This window comes from Leucoraja erinacea, chromosome 17 (assembly GCF_028641065.1).
Source record: "Leucoraja erinacea ecotype New England chromosome 17, Leri_hhj_1, whole genome shotgun sequence".
In the NCBI taxonomy this organism is placed as follows: Eukaryota; Metazoa; Chordata; class Chondrichthyes; order Rajiformes; family Rajidae; genus Leucoraja; species Leucoraja erinaceus.
In genome coordinates, this window is record NC_073393.1 from 5,134,418 (window position 1) to 5,155,689 (window position 21,272).

At 44.2% G+C, this 21,272-nt stretch overlaps 1 protein-coding gene across 1 annotated transcript in view; it reads left to right on the forward strand.

Annotated features, from left to right (window-relative positions):
* cylda (cylindromatosis (turban tumor syndrome), a) overlaps positions 1 to 18,890 on the forward strand; it is a 46,157-nt gene extending 27,267 nt beyond the window's left edge. Inside the window, exons 11-17 of the mRNA XM_055648418.1 lie at positions 305 to 396; positions 2,808 to 2,874; positions 4,140 to 4,272; positions 9,369 to 9,477; positions 14,991 to 15,109; positions 16,658 to 16,874; positions 17,455 to 18,890. Of these exons, the coding sequence (XP_055504393.1) occupies positions 305 to 396; positions 2,808 to 2,874; positions 4,140 to 4,272; positions 9,369 to 9,477; positions 14,991 to 15,109; positions 16,658 to 16,874; positions 17,455 to 17,639 (922 nt within the window). The 3' untranslated portion in view covers positions 17,640 to 18,890. The remainder of the gene's footprint in view (positions 1 to 304; positions 397 to 2,807; positions 2,875 to 4,139; positions 4,273 to 9,368; positions 9,478 to 14,990; positions 15,110 to 16,657; positions 16,875 to 17,454) is intronic.
* The last annotated feature ends 2,382 nt before the right edge of the window (positions 18,891 to 21,272 follow it).

The window sequence follows — 21,272 nt, forward strand, 5'->3', positions numbered from 1 at the left end:
CCATTCTGTGCCTCTAAACTAAATCCCAAGTCTTCATTGACATGGAGTCACAAGCAAATGCAAATTGCTGAGGAATGTTAACTTGAAAAGATGTTTTTGTTCCTTGGGGAAAGTAAAAAATGTCTAGTAGAGTGACAGTTTCTGTCGGAGAATGTGATTTCTAAATTATCAAAGACTTTTTTAACTTGTTAAAAATCATGTAGGATTTGGATTATTTGAAGAAAATGTTTGTTTTCTTTTTTGCCGTGTGGTATGGCGTGCTGCAGTCCTTAATTGATACCTGAAAATTTATCTTCTCTCTCAGTCATGGCTATGTGTCTGCTACTAAAATAATGAAGCTTCGAAGAATTCTTGAAAAGGTTGAGGCAGCTTCAGGATTTACCTCAGAAGAGAAAGGTGTGTCCGTTTTGTATTTTAATGATGTGTGTCTGTGTCTATACAACAACAACAACAACTTCTCTTTTGAGATGCAAGGAGAGGGAAGAATTATATTTCAGGATTTTCTTCACACCTTACAATGCTATGTACGACAGTGATCCCAACTTCTACTGAAGTGTGGATGGCCGTTGGCTCGCTAGAAGCTCATCGGCCCTTTGACAGGTCTTGTTTTTTGGTCCTGCTGGGGATCCAGAGCCCCCTCCTCACCTGGCAAACCAGGTGGGGGAGATGGTTTAGGCACCGACTATCCGACCATGGAGCAGGTAGCACGGGGTTACATGGTACCTGTGGCAGGGGGGGGGACACCATTGTTTAAAATGAGAGGTGTTACAGTAATCTCTAGGTCTGAAGAAGGGTTTTGACCTGAAAAGTTGCCTATTTCCTACGCTCCGTAGATGCTGCTGCATCTTCTGAGTTTCTCCAGCATTTTTGTATATCTCAAGGATTCATTGTGTGTATTCTATACTTTTGCAACTAAGGAGCAATTTTAAAATAGATGACATTTTCAAAGTTAGGCACAGAATGCTGTGGTGGTAACTCAGAGCGTCAGGCAGCATCTCTGGAGAAAAGGAATAAGGAAGGTTTCAGGTCGAAACCCTTCAGACTCAGACGACCCAATATATCACCTACTCGTTTTCTCCAGAGATGCTGCCTGACCCACTGATTTACTCCAGCATTTTGTGTCCATCTTTGGTGTAAACTAGCATCTGCAGTTCCTTTCTACACATTTTCAAAGGACCACCTCTGCATTGCAGCAGTGTTGAATTCGATAAAGAATTCACAAGGAACTGCAGATGCTGGAATCTTGAGCAAAACACAAAGTGCCGGAGGAACTCGGCAGGTCAGAATATCCGTGGAGGGAATAGACACATGACTGACGGAGTATGGGGGAGAAATCCTGCTCTCACCCCCCCCCCCCCCCCCCCTGCTCCGTCAGTCTGAAGAAGGGTTCCAACGTCATCAGTCTTCGCCCTCTGCAGATGCTGCCTGACCCGCTGAGTTCCTCCAGCATTTTGAGTTTTTCTTTGAATTCTATTAATTTTTTCCCATTAGATATAAGATTCACAATATTTTAAGTAGTTTGTTAAACTGTTATGAAACTATTATGTAACGTTTTATACATTGTATTGTGATTTTGCTATTATCTTTGAAAGTATTTCCTTGCATCCTATAGACAATAGGAGCAGGAGTAGGTCATTCGGTCCATCGAGCTAGCACCGCCATTCAATGTGATCATGGCTGATCATTCCCAATCAGTACCTGGTTCCTGCTTTCTCCCCAAATCCCCTGACTCTGCTATCTTTAAGAGCCCTATCTAACTCTCTCTTGAAAGTATCTAGAGAACCGGCCTCCACCGCTGAGGCAGAGAATTCCACTGACTCGCAACTCTCTGTGTGAAAAAGTGTTTCCTCATCACCGTTCTAAATGGCTTACCCCTTATTTTTAACCTGTGGCCCCTGGTTCTAGAGCCAGATGAGTTAATTGTCACATACACCAGGGTGCAATGAAATTCCTTGTTCTCATGAAACTCATAGAGTACCCGGAATAAATGTTATAGATACAATGAAGAATGAGACATCCAAAACTCATTTTTCAATCCATTGGATTTTTGCTTAAAGAACACATTTAGGATTCACAATGTGCCAGTCATTGTAATTCAGACTTACAGTAAAACTTCCATGATTTGCCTGTATCTTTGTTGGTCAGAATAAATCTTGGAGGTCTTCCTGTGGTGCAATCTACTGTACTCCTGCAGCTTTGTGATTTGAATTTATTCACTAGGCACTTTTGGTTGAGATATTTAAAATTTTAAGTATTTCCATCAAAGTCAAAATTTGATTCAAACTGCCCTACAAATATAGACGGCCACAAAGTGTTGCAGTAACTCAGCGGGTCAGGCAGCATCTGTAGAAATAGAATGCCATAAAGTGTTGCAGTAACTCAGCGGGTCAGGCAGCATCTGTAGAGATAGAATGCCACAAAGTGCCAGAGTACCTCAGCGGGTCAGGCAGCATCCCTGGAGGTACATTAGCAAGTATTATTGCAACTTATTAGCAACTGCTATAGCAACATTTAAGAAACATTTAGGCAGGTACATGGATAGGACAGGTTTAGAGCGATATGGATCCAAAGCAGGCAGGTGGGACGAGTGGAGATGGTCGGCGTGGGCAAGTTGGGCCAAAAGTTGGTCGGCGTGGGCAAGTTGGGCCAAAAGTCCTGTTTCCATGCTGTATGACTCCATGACACTATAAATATTTATGTGATGGTCGTTTGGGTAATTACTGAATTGCAGAGTCTACTTGCATTATAAGATGCCAACTAAATAATGGGTTTTGATTACCTCAACTACTTTGCAACATGTTTTATAGATCCTGAAGAATTTCTCAACATCCTGTTTCATCATATATTGAAAGTCGAGCCTTTGTTAAAAATCAGGTAGGCACATTTGTATCTGTATCAAACCTTGGATTCATCCACTCCTCCACCCACAGTTTAACCATTTTTGATACAAAACATTAAGCTAAATTGCTTCAGCCTAAACAAAAGGATGATGTTAATTTGCTCAGAACAGAAACAGTCTATGTTTGGAGTAGATAAGTAGATAAGCTTAATGTTTTGACCAGCTATTATAGCAGCACATTGGTTGAGTTTTTCTCTTCCCTTTCTCGTATTCAGGTGTATTTGATTAAAAAAAAGTAAGCAAATGTACTTGTCTGCAGTGTTTTCATATTCCAAATGTCTAAACATGTCTGATGAAACTTGGCCACATGTACAGCGCAAACATTGTGGGCCAAAGGGCCTGTTCCTGTGCTGTACTGTTCCCCAGGCTGTAACCATTTCATCACTTGGCAAATGTGTCAACAAATTTGAAAGGCAGTTCAAATGTTTGGGTCTCGGAATTAAGAATGAAATCCTAAAGGAATAGTCTCATTTGGTATTTACCAGGGAGAAGGACGTGGAAGCTGGAGATTATAGGGAGCGATATACCAATACAGGTGCTCCTCGCATATACGATGCTTCCACTTGCGATATTTCGACTTTACGATCGGCAGACGCTCGGCAACGGCAGCGAGCCGCGCGTCACGTCACGTCCGGTCACGCGATCGCAATATATCGCAATGCGTTTTTGGCTTGCGATATTTTCCGTTTACGCTGGGTTTTATCGGAATGTAACCCCATGGTAGGTCGAGGAGCAGCTGTATAGACTGGAGCTCAGTGGTGGAGCTGCTGCCTCACAGCACCAGTGACCCGGGTTCGATCCAGACCTCGGCTGCTGTCGGTTGGGAGTTTGCATGTTCATCCTGTGACCGCCGAGAGTTCTTCCGGGTCAGCTTCCACAGCCCAAAAAACATGTGGGTTTGTAGGTCACATGGAGAACATACAAACTCCGTACAGACATAGAACCCGGGTCTCTGGCGCTGTGAGGCAGTAAATCTACCCCTGTGCCTCCGTGCCACCCCTGCTTCTTGTTCCCTTTGTTGTGATGACACTACAGGCAGTGTAGAAGATTGCAAAGTAACTAATGGATAGTCCAACATCATACATTATAATGGAGTTAAATACTAACTTCGCCTAAAGATCACAGGTATTTTGGGCAAAATCACTGAAATTGCAGCTATCTACATAATTAAAATCGCCAACAGATCCCATTTTTGAAGTGGTCATTGATTTTTTTTTTTTTCCTATTTCTTTCCCAATAGATCGGCAGGGCAAAAAGTACAAGACTGTTTCTTTTACCAAATATTCATGGATAAAAACGAAGATGTCGGTGTTCCTACAATTCAGCAGTTGCTTGAGTGGTCGTTTATTACCAGTGATCTTAAATTTGCTGAGGTGAAACATGTTTAATTTTTTTTTAAAAAACAACTCGTAATGTCTGACTCGGAATGCAGTTGTAATTTGGGATGTATCGAGGTTATAAAGTGATCATAAGCCAAAGATCACCAAGCCAGAGGCGAGTATTCAGTCCATGGAGTTGCACGCTGTTAGTCAGAGGGATAATTGTAACTTATTATCCCATGCTTCCTGCCTAGTTCCAGTTGCTCAATGTTGTGAGAGTCATGTTACCCACAGAATGACCTCTGGCAAAACCCATAGCCCACTTAGGTTTGTGACTCATATTACCACCGATTTTATGGCACCCTCGATTCCAGAGCCTTTCTGGATTACTTTCAGAAAGATACTTCCAGATTGGATAAGAGAACTAGAGATAAAGGAACCGCTTGGAGGTAGTGATCATAATATGATTAGTTTTAATCTGCAATTTGAGAAGGAGAACGTTAAATCGGAAGTGTCAGTGATGCAGTTGAACAAAGGGGACTATGAAGGCATGAGGGAGGAGCTGGCCAAGGTAGACTGGAAAGGGATCCTAGCAAGAATGACGGTGAAACAGCAATGGCAGGAATTTCTGGGCATAATCCGGAAGACGCAGGATCATTTCATTCCAAAAAGGAAGAAAGATTCTAAGGGGAGTAGGAGGCAACTGTGGCTGACAGGAGAAGTTGGGGATATAATAAAACTAACAGAAAAGATGTATAACACAGCAAAGAGTAGCCGGAAACCAGAGGATTAGGAAACTTTCTTAGGACAACAGAAGGAAACAAAACGGGCAATTCGGGCTAAAAAGATGAAGTACGAGGGGAAGCTGGCCAGGAATATAAAGAAGGACAGTAAAAGCTTCTTTAGATATGTTAAGAGAAAAAGAATAGCAAAGTCAAATGTGGGTCCCTTGAAGGCAGACACAGGTGAAATTATTATGGGGAACAAGGAAATGGCAGAAGAGTTGAACAGGTATGTCGGATCTGTCTTCACTAAGGAAGACACAAACAATCTCCCAGAAGTACTGGAGGACAGAGGATCTAAGGGGGTAGAGGAACTGAAATAAATAGTCATTAGGCGAGAAATAGTATTGGGTAGGCTAATGGGACTGAAGGACGATAAATCCCCTGGGTTTGATGGTCTGCATCCCAGGGTCCTCAGGGAGGTGGCTCTAGAAATAGTGGACGCATTGGTGATCATTTTTCAATGTTCAATAGATTCAGGATCAGTTCCTGTGGATTGGAGGATAGCTAATGTTATCCCACTTTTCAAGAAAGGAGCGAGAGAGAAAAACGGGGAATTACAGACCAGTTAGCCTGACTTCGGTGGTGGGAAAGATGCTGGAGTCAATTATTAAAGATGTAATAATGGGGCATTTGGATAGCAGTAAAAGGATTAGTCCAAGGCAACATGGATTTATGAAAGGAAAATCATGCTTGACTAATCTGGAATTTTTTGAGGATGTGACAAGTAAAATGGATGAAGGGGAGTCAGTGGATGTAGTGTATCTAGACTTTCAGAAATCCTTTGATAAGGTCCCGCACGGGAGACTGATGACTAAAATTCGAGCACATTGTATGGGGGAAGGGTGTTGATGTGGATAGAAAATTGTTTGTCAGACAGGAAGCAAAGAGTAGGAGTGAACGGGTCCTTCTCAGAATGGCAGGCAGTGGCGAGTGGAGTGCCGCTAGGCTCGGTGTTGGGGCCGCAACTGTTTACCATATATATTAATGATTTGGAAGAGGGAATTATGAGCAACACTAGCATGTTTGCGGGTGATACAAAGCTGGGTGGCAGTGTGAACTGTGAAGAGGATGTTAGGAGGTTGCAGTGTGACCTGGATAGGTTGAGTGAGTGGGCAGATGCGTGGCAGATACAGTATAATATAGATATGTGAGGTTATCCACTTTGGCGGCAAAAACAAGGGGGCAGATTATTATCTCAATGGGGTTAAGTTAGGTAAATGGGAGGTACAGAGAGACCTGAGTCCTTGTACACTAGTCACTGAAAGTTGGCGTTCAAGTACAGCCTTTCAGGAACAGTAATCAGGAACTTTTGTCCATCATGACCTAGAATCATTGGCTCACTGCCAGAGGAGGCAGTTGGGGCAGGTACTATAGCAGCATTTACAAAAACTTTTGGACATGGACTGAATAGGTTTAAAGGGATATTGGCCAAACATGAGCAGGTGGGACAGTGTTGCTGGGTCATCTAAGTTGGCACGAGCAAATTGAGCCGAAGGACATGTTTCTGTGCTGGATGACTCTGTGACTATGGCTCGTTCTTTAGACATGTCCTCTGTTTGATGTAATAGTGATCTCCTGGTCCACTTATTCTATGCCTGCTGGTTGCAATTAACTACATTGTTAATATGGTGAATAATTAGATCCATTGGCTCCTTTCAGCACTTGTGTCGTGCATTCGGCGTGAACTCTGATTCGAGGTCTGTGGAAATTGTGGGCTGTCTGTGCTCTCGCAGTCTGACCACAATCCCTCACACCTACAGTGGTCTCTCCCTCCCTCAGTTCCTGCCTTATTTCTCTTTTCGCATTCCAATCCCTTTACTTGAACTATATTTAGATGTAGCCCTTGTGGCTAATGGGATCAGAGGGTATTGAGTTGGATGATCAGCCATGATCATATTGAATGGCGGTGCAGGCTCGAAGGGCCGAATGGCCTACTCCTGCACCTATTTTCTATGCTTCCCGTTGACCTTAATGCTTTTTTGCTACACACCCTCTCACTGCAACTCTTCCACTCGTCTCAATGGCCAAGACCTGGGAACACAAGTCTTCCTCTTGCCCCACTCCACCAGAACCCAAACTGGGCTTTCCTACCGAAAAAAAACCCTGCCTAGTTCTGGCTGCTCAGTGTAGTGGACACAGTGAACATGATGCTAGTATACAAACTTAAAGCACAAGGCATTGGGGGTTCAGTATTGATGTGGATAGAGAACTGGCTGGCAAACAGGAAGCAAAGAGTAGGAGTAAACGGGTCCTTTTCACAATGGCAGGCAGTGACTAGTGGGGTACCCCAAGGCTCAGTACTGGGACCCCAGCTATTTACAATATATATTAATGATCTGGATGAGGGAATTGAAGGCAATATCTCCAAGTTTGCGGATGACACTAAGCCGGGGGGCAGTGTTAGCTGTGAGGAGGATGCTAGGAGACTGCAGGGTGACTTGGATAGGCTGGGTGAGTGGGCAAATGTTTGGCAGATGCAGTATAATGTGGATAAATGTGAGGTTATCCATTTTGGTGGCAAAAATAGGAAAGCAGACTATTATCTAAATGGTGGCCGATTGGGAAAGGGGGAGATGCAGCAAGACCTGGGTGTCATGGTACACCAGTCATTGAAGGTAGGCATGCAGGTGCAGCAGGCAGTAAAGAAAGCAAATGGTATGTTAGCTTTCATTGCAAAAGGATTTGAGTATAGGAGCAGAGAGGTTCTACTGCAGTTGTACAGGGTCTTGGTGAGACCACACCTGGAGTATTGCGTACAGTTTTGGTCTCCAAATCTGAGGAAGGACATTATTGCCATAGAGGGAGTGCAGAGACGGTTCACCAGACTGATTCCTGGGATGTCAGGACTGTCTTATGAGGAAAGACTGGATAGACTTGGTTTATACTCTCTAGAATTTAGAAGATTGAGAGGGGATCTTATAGAAACTTACAAAATTCTTAAGGGGTTGGACAGGCTAGATGCAGGAAGATTGTTCCCGATGTTGGGGAAGTCCAGGACAAGGGGTCACAGCTTAAGGATAAAGGGGAAATCCTTTAAAACTGAGATGAGAAGAACTTTTTTTTCACGCAGAGAGTGGTGAATCTCTGGAACTCTCTGCCACAGAGGGTAGTTGAGGCCAGTTCATTGGCTATATATTTAAGAGGGAGTTAGATGTGGCCCTTGTGGCTAAGGGGATCAGGGGTATGGAGAGAAGGCAGGTACGGGATACTGAGTTGGATGATCAGCCAGGATCATATTGAATGGCGGTGCAGGCTCGAAGGGCCGAATGGCCTACTCCTGCACCTAATTTCTATGTCTCTATGTTCTATGTTTCTAGTGGTTGCTCACAGGGTGACCTTTGGCAAAACCCATAGCTCTCTTTGGTTTGTGACCCATATTGCTCCAATGTTAGACATAATAAAGCTGGAGTAACTCAGCAGGTCAGGCAGCATCTCTGGAGATAAGGAATAGGTGATGTTTCTGGTTGAGACCCTTCTTCAGAACTGCCTGACCTGCTGAGTTACTCCAGCTTTTTGTGTCTATCTTTGGTTTAAAACCAGCATCTGCAGTTCCTTCCTACACATGACTCCAATGTTGTATCTTTGCTGTGCCCTTTATCCTTTACCTGTGCACTGGGGATGGCTTGATTGTATTCAAGTGGAGTCCTTTTCTTTGACTGGATAGCACGCAAACAAAATCTTTTTGCTGTATCTCGGTCCACGTGACAATATGAAACTAAACTACACTAAACTGCAGATTGAAGAAGGGTCCTGACCCAATATGTTGCCCAGGGTTTTTTCTCCAGATTTACTGCCTTGATCACGGGGTTATTCCAGTACTCTGTATCTGTCTTTGGTAAGGACAGGAGTTGCTTCCTCGTGAAAATTGTTATCCAGCACCTGTATAAAATAAAATATCTTCGGAGAGAAATCTCATTCTCCTTTATGAATTTTAAACAGAATTAAAGCAATCATTTACATCTCTTCTTGTATAAAAACGGAACTTTTTCAGTGAGTGAAAAGAAGGCACGTAGAAATTAAAGTGAGGAAATTTGAACTGATCGTCTCGAAGAAAGGGCCCTGACCCGAAGCGTCACCTATCCATGTTCTCCAGAGATGCTGCCTGACACGCTGAGTTACTCCAGCGCTTTATGTCTTTTTTTGTGAACCAGCATCTACAGCTCCTTGTGTCTCCCTCCAGAGATGCTGCCTGACCCGCTGAGTCACTCCAGCAGCTTGTCTCTTCCTGAGGAAATTGAACGTTTTTGAATGACCTGACCACGCGCCAACAGGATTGTCAATTTAATGGAAATTAAGTTTATTTGAGGATTTTGAAGGTTAGCATAAATAATACGAAAACTTGATAAGATTCATTTTTTCTTTAAGGCGCCTTCATGTCTCATAGTTCAGATGCCACGATTTGGTAAAGATTTCAAGATGTTCAAGAAGATATTTCCAACTTTGGAATTGGATATCACTGATTTATTAGAAGACAGTGAGTAATATTTATTCTATTTCTGTTTGCTTTCCAAATTCATTTATTATTATGAACCAGGAAGTGCCCTTTTTAGATTGTCCTGTTTATGTTTAAACTTAGAACTGTCTGTGCTATTTTTATATTAGTCAGACAATGTTTCTGAATATAACTCTTGAATATGTCATATTTAATGTGATGTTGACATTTATGACTTTTTTTAAGTGTTGTAAGCTTTGAAGAAGCCTAACCATTACGGAAAGATGGCCTCAGTATTTTCCATTGCATAATAGTTTGGCTGATTAGAATCAATAATCTAAAGAAAGCTCTGACCTTTGAGACACAGATTTGTATCTTGTAGTTTTGCAGTTTGGCTTTTTCAGTTTGTTTCCGTTTCGAGATACAGCGTGGAAACAGGCCCTTTGGCCCGCCGAGTCTGTGCCAACCAGCAATCACCCATTCACTAGTTCTATCCTGAATAGTAGAGGCAATTTACAGAAGCCAATTAACCTACAAGCCTGCATGCCTTTGGAGTGTGGTAGAAAATCAGAGCAACCTGAGAAAACGCATGGGTCACAGGGAGAACGTACAAACTCCGTACAGGCAGCACCTGAGGTCACGATCGAACTCGGGTCTGTGGTGCTATAAGGCAGCAACTCTACGGCTGTGTTGCCGTGCAGCCCTGATTATTTATTCTCACTGGGCCCACTTTCCTATTTTAACCCCACAGCTCTGTGTTAATTGGACTTAAAAGATGCACAGAACATTTCTCACTTCTTAACCTCTGAATTCCCTTTATATCCAGGGGTCTGGACAATACATATCTATAGTCGAAGATAGACACAAAATGCTGGAGTAACTCAGCGGGGCAGGCAGCATTTCTGGAGAGAAAGGATGGGTTGTAGTGGCCTGGGTGAGGTCAGGAAAAGGCCATACGCCAGGCAGGTTCAAAAGCGGTCGGCAAGAAACGGTGATAAAACGCAACCATCCCCACGAATTCCTGGAGGCCCTTAACTGTGGACAGCGTCCACCCTGGCCGGCAGAGGCACCACCTCTTGTTGAGTTACGTGGTGGCCAAGGAAGTCTTCACCCCAAAACGGCACTTGGCCGAGTTGATAGCCAATCCACAATCACTGAGGCGCCTACACAGCTGACGGAGGTGGATGCAGTGCTCCTGCCGCTAGCGGCTGGCCACAAGTATGTCATCCAAGTAGACGAATACAAAGTCCAGGCCACCGCACACAGTCCATAAGCCGCTGGAAGGCCTGTGCGGCGTTCTTCAACCCAAACGACATCCGCAAAAATTCAATCAGTCCAAACGGTATAATAATTGCTGTCTTAGGGATATTGTCGGGGTGGACCGGAATCTGGTTGTACCCTTGTACGAGGTCCACCTTGGAGAACACTGATGCTCCGGCCAGATGGGATTTGAAGTCCTGAATGTGCGGGGCCGGGTGCCTGTCGGCGACGGTCACATCATTCAGATGCCCATTGCCTCCATCAGGCGGAACTCCTCCCGAGCTAGACGGGGCTTGTCCGGCGTGAGACGACGTGCACGGGCGGGCCAGTAGTCAGAATATGGTGTTCCACCCCGTGCTTGGGGGCGGAGGAGCGGAAGAGGATGTCCGGAATATCCGCCAAGATGCGCGCGGAAGTCGCATCCACGTACGACAGGTGACCATCAGGACGTGCAACCAGATCACCAATGCGGAGGAAGACCGGCTCCAGCGTGACGGAGTACACCAGGCGCTGCCGCTTGACATCCACGGGGAGTGAATGGGCTCGAAGGAAGGCGGCGCCCAGCAGCGGCTGGGAAACATTGGCGATGGCAAACTCCCACGAAACGCAGCTGCGGCCAGAGTTGAGGGAGATGGTGCGAACTCCGTAGGTGCGAATAGTACTCCCGTTTGCCGCGGTGAGCAGGGGGCCGCGTTTGCCCGCACGGATGGGGGGAGGCAGCACACTCGCCTCTGCCCCGGTGTCCACGAGGAACCGACCCCCGGTGTGGTGATACCAGGCGAAGACACGATGAATATGGCCGTTGTCAAAGGAATCACTGACGACCGGCCACTGCGTTTCCCGGGAACGCGCAGGATGGGCGACATTGCCTGGCTGCAGCTCCCCACGTCGGCGATAATAGCACCAACCCCTCTGCTGGCGTCTGGTGAAATAGCAGATGAAGTTGGCTGAGATGAACCACAACGACCTCTGCTGGCGTCGGATGGAACTGCCGGCGGGCCGCGCTGGAGCGACGAGCCTGCGCTGGAATGCCCGATTGCGGCCGGATTTCACCGCCGCGGGGAGCAGCGGAGACGCGGTCGACCTGGAATACTGGAATCAGATATCGGGCTCTTCGGTCCACAAAGTCGGGAGCTTCAGAGCAACGGCGTTGCTTTCCATCACGATGCGTGATGAACGTCGGGGTCACCAGTTGTAGTGGCCTGGATGAGGTCAGGAAAACACACAGAACTCCGTGAGCAGAATCCGGGAAACCCCGTGGGCAGACAATCGTCCCTGTTCCTCAAGAGCCGAGGGCGATGACCCAAGGAGTGGCCTAACCCCCATGGACCGAAACAAGGTGACTTTTTCTGTGACCCGCTGAGTTACTCCAGCATTTTGTGTCTATCTTCGATGTAAACCAGCATCTGCAGTTCTTTCCTATAGTTATTGTCACAGTCTTGTTCAACTTGTGTTCAGCAGCATCACCACCACTTCTTCTTATCGAGTTCACACACAGCCAGAGCTGAACACACTTCTCGTCATCTGCATACAATGGTGTCTGTCTTGTGCTTCTTGTGTGTGGTGGTGGAAAGATTGATGGAAACAGGGCCGCGACGTGAATGCTCTTTCCTTGACCCCAAACATCACCACTAAAACAATGGGATCAAGCCAATACAACATTACTGGCTATTAAATTTTCATTTGGGACATCAAAAACTCTACCACGAGTACTGACCTCCCCACCATCGAAGGGATCAATAGGAGGAGTTGCCTCCAAGACAACCAGTATCATCAAGGACCAACGCTCTCATTTCACTCCTGCCATTGGGAAGAAGGCATGAGCATCTGAAAACCGTGACCTCCAAGTTCAGGAACAGCTTCTGCTCAACATTGATCAGCCTATTGAATACTACACAACATTAGTTTAGTTTTAAAGCCCTGTCCCACTGTACGAGTTCATTCAAGAGTTCTCCCGAGTTTTCCCCTGATTCAACTCGGAGATTTACGGTAATGGCCGCTCGTAGGTACTCGGGGCTCTCGTGGACATGTTTCAACACGTTGAAAAATCTTCACGAGTCTTCCCGAGCTTACCGCGTTTCCCGAGTACCTGCCGTTAGCGTTACGAGCCGCTAAGAGACGTCCCCGAGCTCCGACGTACCCGCTACGTTCATTCTACCTGCTTACCACGAGTTTGATTTTTTTTTTAACTCGGGAGAGCTCTTGAATTAGCTCGTACAGTGGGACAGGGCCTTTTGTTTAGTTTATTGTCACATGTACCAAGGTACAGTGAAAAACTTTTGTTGCGTGCTAACCAGTCTGGTAAGATAAATAAATGATTACAATTGAGCCATCCGCAGTGTACAGATGCATGATAAAGGGAATAACATTTAATGCAAGATGAAGTACAGTAAGTCTGATTAAAGATCTCCTATGAGGTAGACAGTAGCTCAGGACTGCACTCTAGTTGCCAGTTAAACTATGAACTATAAATTGTCTTAGAAACATAGAAACATAGAAATTAGGTGCAGGAGTAGGCCATTCGGCCCTTCGAGCCTGCACCGCCATTCAATATGATCATGGCTGATCATCCAACTCAGTATCCCGTACATGCCTTCTCTCCATACCCCCTGATCCCCTTAGCCACAAGGGCCACATCTAACTCCCTCTTAAATATAGCCAATGAACTTGCTTGCACTGGAGTCTTTGGGCTTTAAAAAAAAAACATTATTGAACTTTTTTTGCTTATTATGTTATCTATAAATCTGTTATAATGCTGTAAGTAAGAATTTAATTGTTCTGTTTCGGTACAAATGACATTTAAACACACTTGACATTACGGATGTCCCTTTGAGTTAGTTACTATATTTTAAAGGTTACACAAAAAAGCTGGAGAAAACTCAGCGGGTGCAGCAGCATCTATGGAGCGAAGGAAATAGGCAACGTTTCGGCCCGAAACGTTGCCTATTTCCTTCGCTCCATAGATGCTGCTGCACCCGCTGAGTTTCTCCAGCTTTTTTGTGTAACCTTCGATTCTCCAGCATCTGCAGTTCCCTCTTAAATACTATATTTTAAAGTTGATTGTGTGACTGTCATTTTTTTTGTGGTCAATCATTTTTAACCGTGGTTTGGATCCTTTGGTGACGGAGATAATCTGTTGTGTACCAGGTTTTGAGATAGAGTTGACATTTCTTGTATAAAACAGAGGGCTCTTGGAGGCGATGAAAGCAATTTAAATTTATTCATAAGCGGTTGCAGCTGTAGTATTATTGACAGCCACTAGAGGGAGTGAAGCTTTGCTCTTCAACGATGAAAGCCCTCATTATATCCCACAGAGAAGGTGGACTATCAACTCTTCCTCCCTCTCTTTTTTAAATTGATTTCTTTAAATGCTCTAAGGTTATAATTGTTTTCAAATTAGTAAATCATTTTCCCCATTAAAAGTGAACATATTCTAGAGGTCAGTGTCCACTTGAACCTCTGAACATCGCACTGTGCTGCCATCTAAAGTTAGTCTCTTAAACCAGCAACCTTATCACCCATGGGCTGCAACCTTCCCACCACTGCAAGGGCCAGGAATCGAGCGGGCAAGATCAACTCTGACCCCTCTCACCTTGGCCACAAACTTTTTGAATCACTTCCCTCTGGAAGGCGACTCCGGACTGTCAAAGCTGCCACAGCCAGACATAAAAACAACTTTTTTTCCACGAGCAGTAGCTCTACTCAATAACTAAAAGTCTGTCGCCTCATTTTGCTCTGGTATTTTATTCCTTTCACATGTTTAAACTGTAATGTTTTATTAATTGTTTACTGTATGTCGTGTTGTTACTTGCGAGCTGCACACCAAGGCAAATTCCTTGTATGTGTACATACTTGGCCTATAAACTTATTCATTCATAATGATTCGAATTATGAATAGTTCATTATATTTATGAATTCCATATTGATTTGAATTATGAATTCTTGGCTGATTTGAATTAAGAATTTGACCGTGTTATGAATTTTGTGTTGATTTGAATTGCAAATTCTACATTGATTTCAATTATGGACTTGACAATGAGTTGAATTATGAATTCTACATTGATTTGAATTTTGAAATCTACATTTTGAATTACGAAATCTACATTGATTTGAAGGCATGATTTCCATATTGATTTGGCATTCATAGGAGGACCTAGTGAGATTAGTTGCTCTACTAGTGTGCCAGGTAGGTGGAAGGATTGATGGGAAACCCTGGGGAAGGATTTGCACCCATTAATTGTAACAAAATGGTTTAAAAATAAGAAGGTTGATAATATTGCCTTTTTATATTTTAGCTCCGCGAGACTGTAGAATCTGTGGAGGTCTGGCACTTTATGAATGCAAAGAATGTTATAATGACATTGATATAACTGCTGGAAAAATTAAGCAATTCTGCAAAGCTTGCACAACCCAGGTACATATTTTTCATTAAATTTAAAAATTCTATTTAAGGATAGAATTGAATTTTCTCTTGATTTTTTTTTTCAGTGATTTTGTTAATGTTCTTTAGAAAATGAATCTCTTCCTTACCCATCTACCTAAATGCGACACCAGTCCCATGTCAACATAATTGACTGAACGGTTCCTCTTTCGAGGACTGATGAGCCCCTTGTTTGCATGGATTTATTTTAGTTTTATAGATACAGTGAGGAAACGGGCCCTTTGGCCCACGCCGACCAGCGATCACCCTGCACATTAACACTATCCGACACACACTAGGGACAATTTGCACGTACACCAAGCAATTAACCTACATACCTGTACGTCTTTGGAGTGTGAGAGGAAACCGAAGATCTTGGAGAAAAACCCGCGCAGGTGGCAGATCGTACAGACAGCGTCCATGGTCGGGATCCACCCCGGGTCTCCGGCGCTGTAAGGCAGCAACTCTGCCGCTGTGCCACCATGACCGCACTATGAAGGTTGAGATGAAAGTTGGATATTTACTGTCTCACCAGTGATGCTCTGATTAAGTTAAAATCAGTTATTCATTATTTATTATTCTAATTTATTATAATGCATTTATTTATAATATAATCACTAATTATTAAGTTAATTAATATGGAAAATAGGAATTGACCGTTAAACTTCCTCCCTCTCTAATGCTTGGCATGAAGATGTTTGCATTAGTTTCAATTATTCTCATTATTATTATTATCGTCACACGTACCTAGGTACAATGAAATTATTAGTTTAGTTTAGAGATACCGCACGGAAACAGGGTCTTCGGCCCACCTAGTCCACGCCGACCAGCGATCACCCCGTGCACTAGCACTATCCTGCACACTGTACGTCTTTGGAGTGTGGGAGGAAACCAGAGACGTTTTACGTGGTCATGGGGAGAACGTACAAACTCCATACTGACAGCGCCTATAGTCAGGGTCGAACCCATGTTTCTGCCGCTGTTATGGCATCAACTCTACCACTGTGCCACCGTGCTGTACACAGTCGCCACGTTTAGAAACATAGAAAATAGGTGCAGACGTAGGCCATTCAGCCCTTTTTAGCCAGCACCGCCATTCACTATGATCATGGCTGATCATCCAAAATCAGTACCCCGGTCCTGTTTCTCGCCCTATCCCTTGATTCCTGAGAGTCCTAAGAGCTACATCTAACTTTCTTGAATACATCAATGATTGGTGGTGCAGACAAAGTGACAGAAGTTCTCGTTAAAGTTCCCCTTCATTCTCGACTGCCCATCGTCCGCCCGGTACCTCGTTGTTCTCGGTGCCTCCCCCGCCCCCCCTCCCACCTTTGTTCTCGGTGGCGCAACCCAATCACGCTGTCCTCGGCCGATCCTCGGACCAATTGCCTCTCCGCAGCCGTTCCTTGGCCCGACCGCCTCTCCTCTCCGCGGCTCTTCCCCGGCCAGCCGCCCGTGCCGCTCCTGCGCGCCTCGCCGGGAGCTTCCCTGCACAATTTGCCGGTTCTCGAGTCGCCGTTTACGCAGTTTGCTTTGTTCCAGGTACATCTCCATCCAAAGAGACAAGGACACGAGCAGAGGAAAGTGACTCTGCCCGAGCAGATGGCGGACTACTCCTGGAGGCAGTGCTGCATGCCCAGGCAGAAGATGAAACTGTTTGCAGTGCTCTGCATAGAAACCAGTCACTATGTGGCATTTGTCAAATATGGCCCGGATGACTCGGCTTGGTTGTTTTTTGACAGCATGGCTGACCGGGACGGTACGGCAAAACTTCCATCATCTCTGCCATGTTTGCCCCGTTGAACTTTCACGCTGCTTGTTAGCTACTGTTGTGTTCATTAGTCATAGGAGCAGAATTTGGCCATGTGACCCATCGTGTCTGCTCTGCCATTCGATCATGGCTGACCCATATTCCCTCTCAATCCCATCCTCCTGTCTTCTCCCAGTAACCTTTGACACCCTTACTAATCAAGAACCTGTCAATCTCTGCATTAAAAATATCCAAAGACTTGGACTCCACAGTCGTCTGTGCAATGAATTCCACAGATTCGCCACCCTCTGACTAAAGAAATTCTGTCTAATTTCTAAAGGTATGTCCTGTATAGAACTCCCATTTCCAAAGACATCCTGGATAGAACTATCAGGGTCTTTTATCTTGTGCTAGAAGCTGAGTTTATCCTGAGCTCTTTTGCACGCCATAAATAGGCAGTTTAGTAGCAAGTGATATATATATTTGAGTTAAGAGCAGTCTGCAAGTGAGTTTCACATTATTCATTTTACAAAATCCAAAATAGATTTGGAAATCTTGAATGTTTAATCAGTTTTTTGTTTGTTCACAGGTGGGCAGAATGGTTACAATATCCCTCAGGTGATTCAGTGCCCTGAGATAGGGGAGTACTTGAAAATGTCACCAGAAAAGCTGCACGGATTGGATCCGAAAAGCATCCAAGGGTTTGCGAGGAGGCTGCTTTGCGATGCGTACATGTGCATGTACCAAAGTCCGGCGATGAGTTTGTACAAATAGTCTGCCAACCTTTTAAGTCTTGGAAGCAACCCCATCATCTAATTTATTATGTTTAAAGAATGTTTGAGTTGCATAAAATAAAGTGGGAGCATGGCAATAACTTTTCACTGTAGAGTATGTCTGCCATTTCTTAAAATGTCCACCAGCTGAACGTAAAAGTAGGAGTTCTTTTAAAGACAAAGTGACAATGTGTAAATAATTTTATTTCATTTTAGTTTTGGAAATGTCTCTGGATACTAACCTGTTAATGAATCCCACTCATTTATTGCTCTGTAAGATCTACCGTTGGAAACACTTTTATCACCCACATGTCATTTGGAATAGTGTTAGCTGCTTGTGTCATTGAAATGCTGACCTTGCCTGTTGTCTATGTGACAAATGTCGCTCGGTATGAATCTGGCATTTCAGCAAATGCGTTCACTTTACTGCCAGACTGACGGCTTGATTTTGTTTCACTCCCAAGAGCTTTTCTTTTGTCTCATTTGAATCTCCTTTGTTTCCTGATTCTTCCTGTTTTATGAATGTCTGAATTTTTTTTTTTTTTTTTTTTTGGCCCTTAAAAATATTATATATCCAGAAAACTTGATAAAACTGCAAATGTGCTTTGTTTGAAAGTTGATTGTATTTTTGTAATCTTGAGCTTTGAGGGAAAAGAAATAGTTGTGTGAAAATTAGGGCCCATAACAGCACTGACCTAAGTATATATTTTTGGTATAGTTTTATATTTTGGCCTTGTCATTTATACTTGACGCTTAACAAATTGAATCCTTAAATTTACTAATGCAGCAAATTTCAGTGGTAAGGCTGATCTTGGCTTTTAAATTATAATCGTCTGAATCTTTGCTGTGCAGAAAGCACTTTTCCTTTTGTGTACTATTGTGATATGTCAGGACATCTGAAGGACAAACTGACTGAAGGAAAGTGGAGGAAAAATTAAGGGTGACTTGGCTCGCATAATTTTACCTTTCCTAAGGTTATAGAATCGTATTTCTTAAGCGGGTGTAGGAAGGAACTGCAGGTGCTGGTTTATCCCGAAGATGGGTCAGGCAGCATCTCTGGAGAAAAGGAATGGGTGACGTTTCGAGGTCTGGACCCTTCTTCAGACTGAAAAGATAGAGAAGGCCGGAAAAAATCAGGGCCAGCAACAGATGGCCTTAGGAAGGGTGGAGTCCACAATGGCCCATTGTTGGCTGGGGAAGATGTGCTAACGAGAGAGATACAGGCATGCGAACAGTGGAACTAGTAGAACGGACGGGTGGGTGAGAGAGGGAGGGGGGGGGGGGGGGGGGGGGGGGGGGGGGGGGGGGGGGGGAGAATGCAAACGTTATCTGACTTATTGATCCACAGGATAACAGCAGATATGTGAATTCAGAAAACCAAAGTAAATGAGGCACCATTAATTAAATATGTATATTAGAATGTTCATTGTACTGTAATGCATTAACTTTGAAAATCAACTATATATATATGACGCCATTCGTCTAAAAGGCTTTTAGCCCGACTCCAGATGAGAATGTTTAATTAGTATTTTTGGCATACTTTTATATTGACATACTACTTGAAAAGAAATAACGAATTAACAAAACATCCCTTAGATTAATGTAATGACTTTTTAAGGTGGAATATGATATTAGCCCATGGCCTTCATGATTAGTGTTCCAGCCATGTTTGGTTTAGCTGCTAAACACACTGTTAGAAAATGTAGCGTTGTTTCTAGCCCTGAGAAAATGGGCACTGGAACTTTCTTTAGGGATCTGTGTTTCCCCAACAGTATGATTGCACTCTTTGCTATGTCTATCTGTCCGAGTTTGCATGTTGTTTGTTGAGCTGTGTAGAACGCAGTATTGAAGATCTGTGGATAATGGTAGTCTGACTTGTCAATGTGACTTGTCTCACGTTGTCAAGCTGGAAAGGGCACAGATTGGTACAGAGAAGATTTACGAGAATGTTGCCAGGGCTCAAGGGTCTGAACTACAGGAAGAGAGGCTGTGCAGGCTGGGTCTCTATGCCCTGGAGTGCAGGAGGATGAGGGGTGATCTTATAGAGGTGTATAAAATCATGAGAGGAATAGATCGGGTAGATGCCCAGAATAGGGGAATCAAGGACCAGAGGACATAGGTTAAAGGTGAAGCGGAAAGGAATTAATAGGAATCTGAGGGGTAAATTCTTCACACAAAGGGTGGTGGATGAATGGAACAAGCTGGCAGAGGAGGTAGTAAAGGCAGGGACTATCACAACGTTTAAAAAACAGTTAGACAGGGACATGGATAGGACAGGTTTGGAGGGATATGGACCGAACACAGGCAGGTGGGACTAGTGTAGCTGGGACATGTAGGAAAGTTGGGCCAAAGGGCCTGTAGTAAAAATTATGGAGGGCACTGTATTTAATATTATGGAAGGCATAGATAGGGTAGACCGTCAGAACCTTTTTATTCAGGATGGAAAGATCAAATACCAGAGGGCATATCTTTAAGGTGAGAGAGGTGAAGTTGAAAGGAGATGTGCGGGGCAGGTTTTTTTACACAGAGAGTGGTGCGTGTTTGCGCCATGCTGCCAGGGGTGGTGGTCGAGGCAGATATGATAGTGGCGTTTAAGAGACTTGGATAGGCACATGGATATGGTGGAATATGTGTTATGTGCAGGTGGATCGGAGTCGGTCTTGTCTTGTTTGGCACAGACTTTGTGGGCCAAAGGGCCTGCTGTTGTGCTGTACTGTTCCATGTACAAGTGTGTGGGTGTTTGCTGGTCGGAACGGACTCGGTGGGCCGAAGGGCCTGTTTCCATGTTTTTTCCCTGAACTCCAGATTTAATGAACTTGTCCCAAATTTACCAACAATAGTGATGGCATTTAAACTCATGACTTTGGCGTTGTTTCTAGACCTCTGAAAACTAGCCTAGCAATTTAGCATCTTTTCTTTCATACGCCAAGATTAAGCATTTCTTAAATGTAGCTGCTAGTTTCAAATTGTGATGCGGTTGCTATTGTCAAAGACACACCATTGGAAAAAAACTTGTAGTTTCCTCTCCTATCCGTTTCTCCCCTCTCTCATCCAAACCCCAGCGCATGTGACTGTTCATTCATGCCTGAGTCCTAATCGCAGCAATTCCTCTCAGTGTACAAACGTTTTTTCATTAAGCGGAGAATTGCTGGTATTTCTGCATCGCTCCTTCAGAGGCCAGGTTGAAATTAACTTGGCATCATCATGTTCAGCACAAACATTGTGGGCAGAAGGGCACGTTCGATGTTCTGTCTTATTTTGGGAGCTTGCACTAACTTCCAGCACGTGTGTCTCCGTCTACTAAAGGCAACGCGTTCATTTCAAGCAATGCTGCGGCCAGCCGCAACTCGTGGAGTTAAATCTATCTTTTCACAGTTCAGGAAGTGAAAAGGTAAGCGATACTCCAAACTCTGAGAACTTGATCAAACTAGCTGCGCCATCAGCATTCTGACAGGTCGTGACAAATTAACAGGAGCTTGAAACAAAAAAAAACCAAGCTGACTGTCGGAAGTGCAAAGACATGATGTATCTAGGGTCCTTCCTTGCACTTACTCTTTTGCACCTGTCATTTGATACTTCATCAGTTCCTACCTGCTCCGCTAATTTGTATTAACTCTTTAAAACAACATGCTTC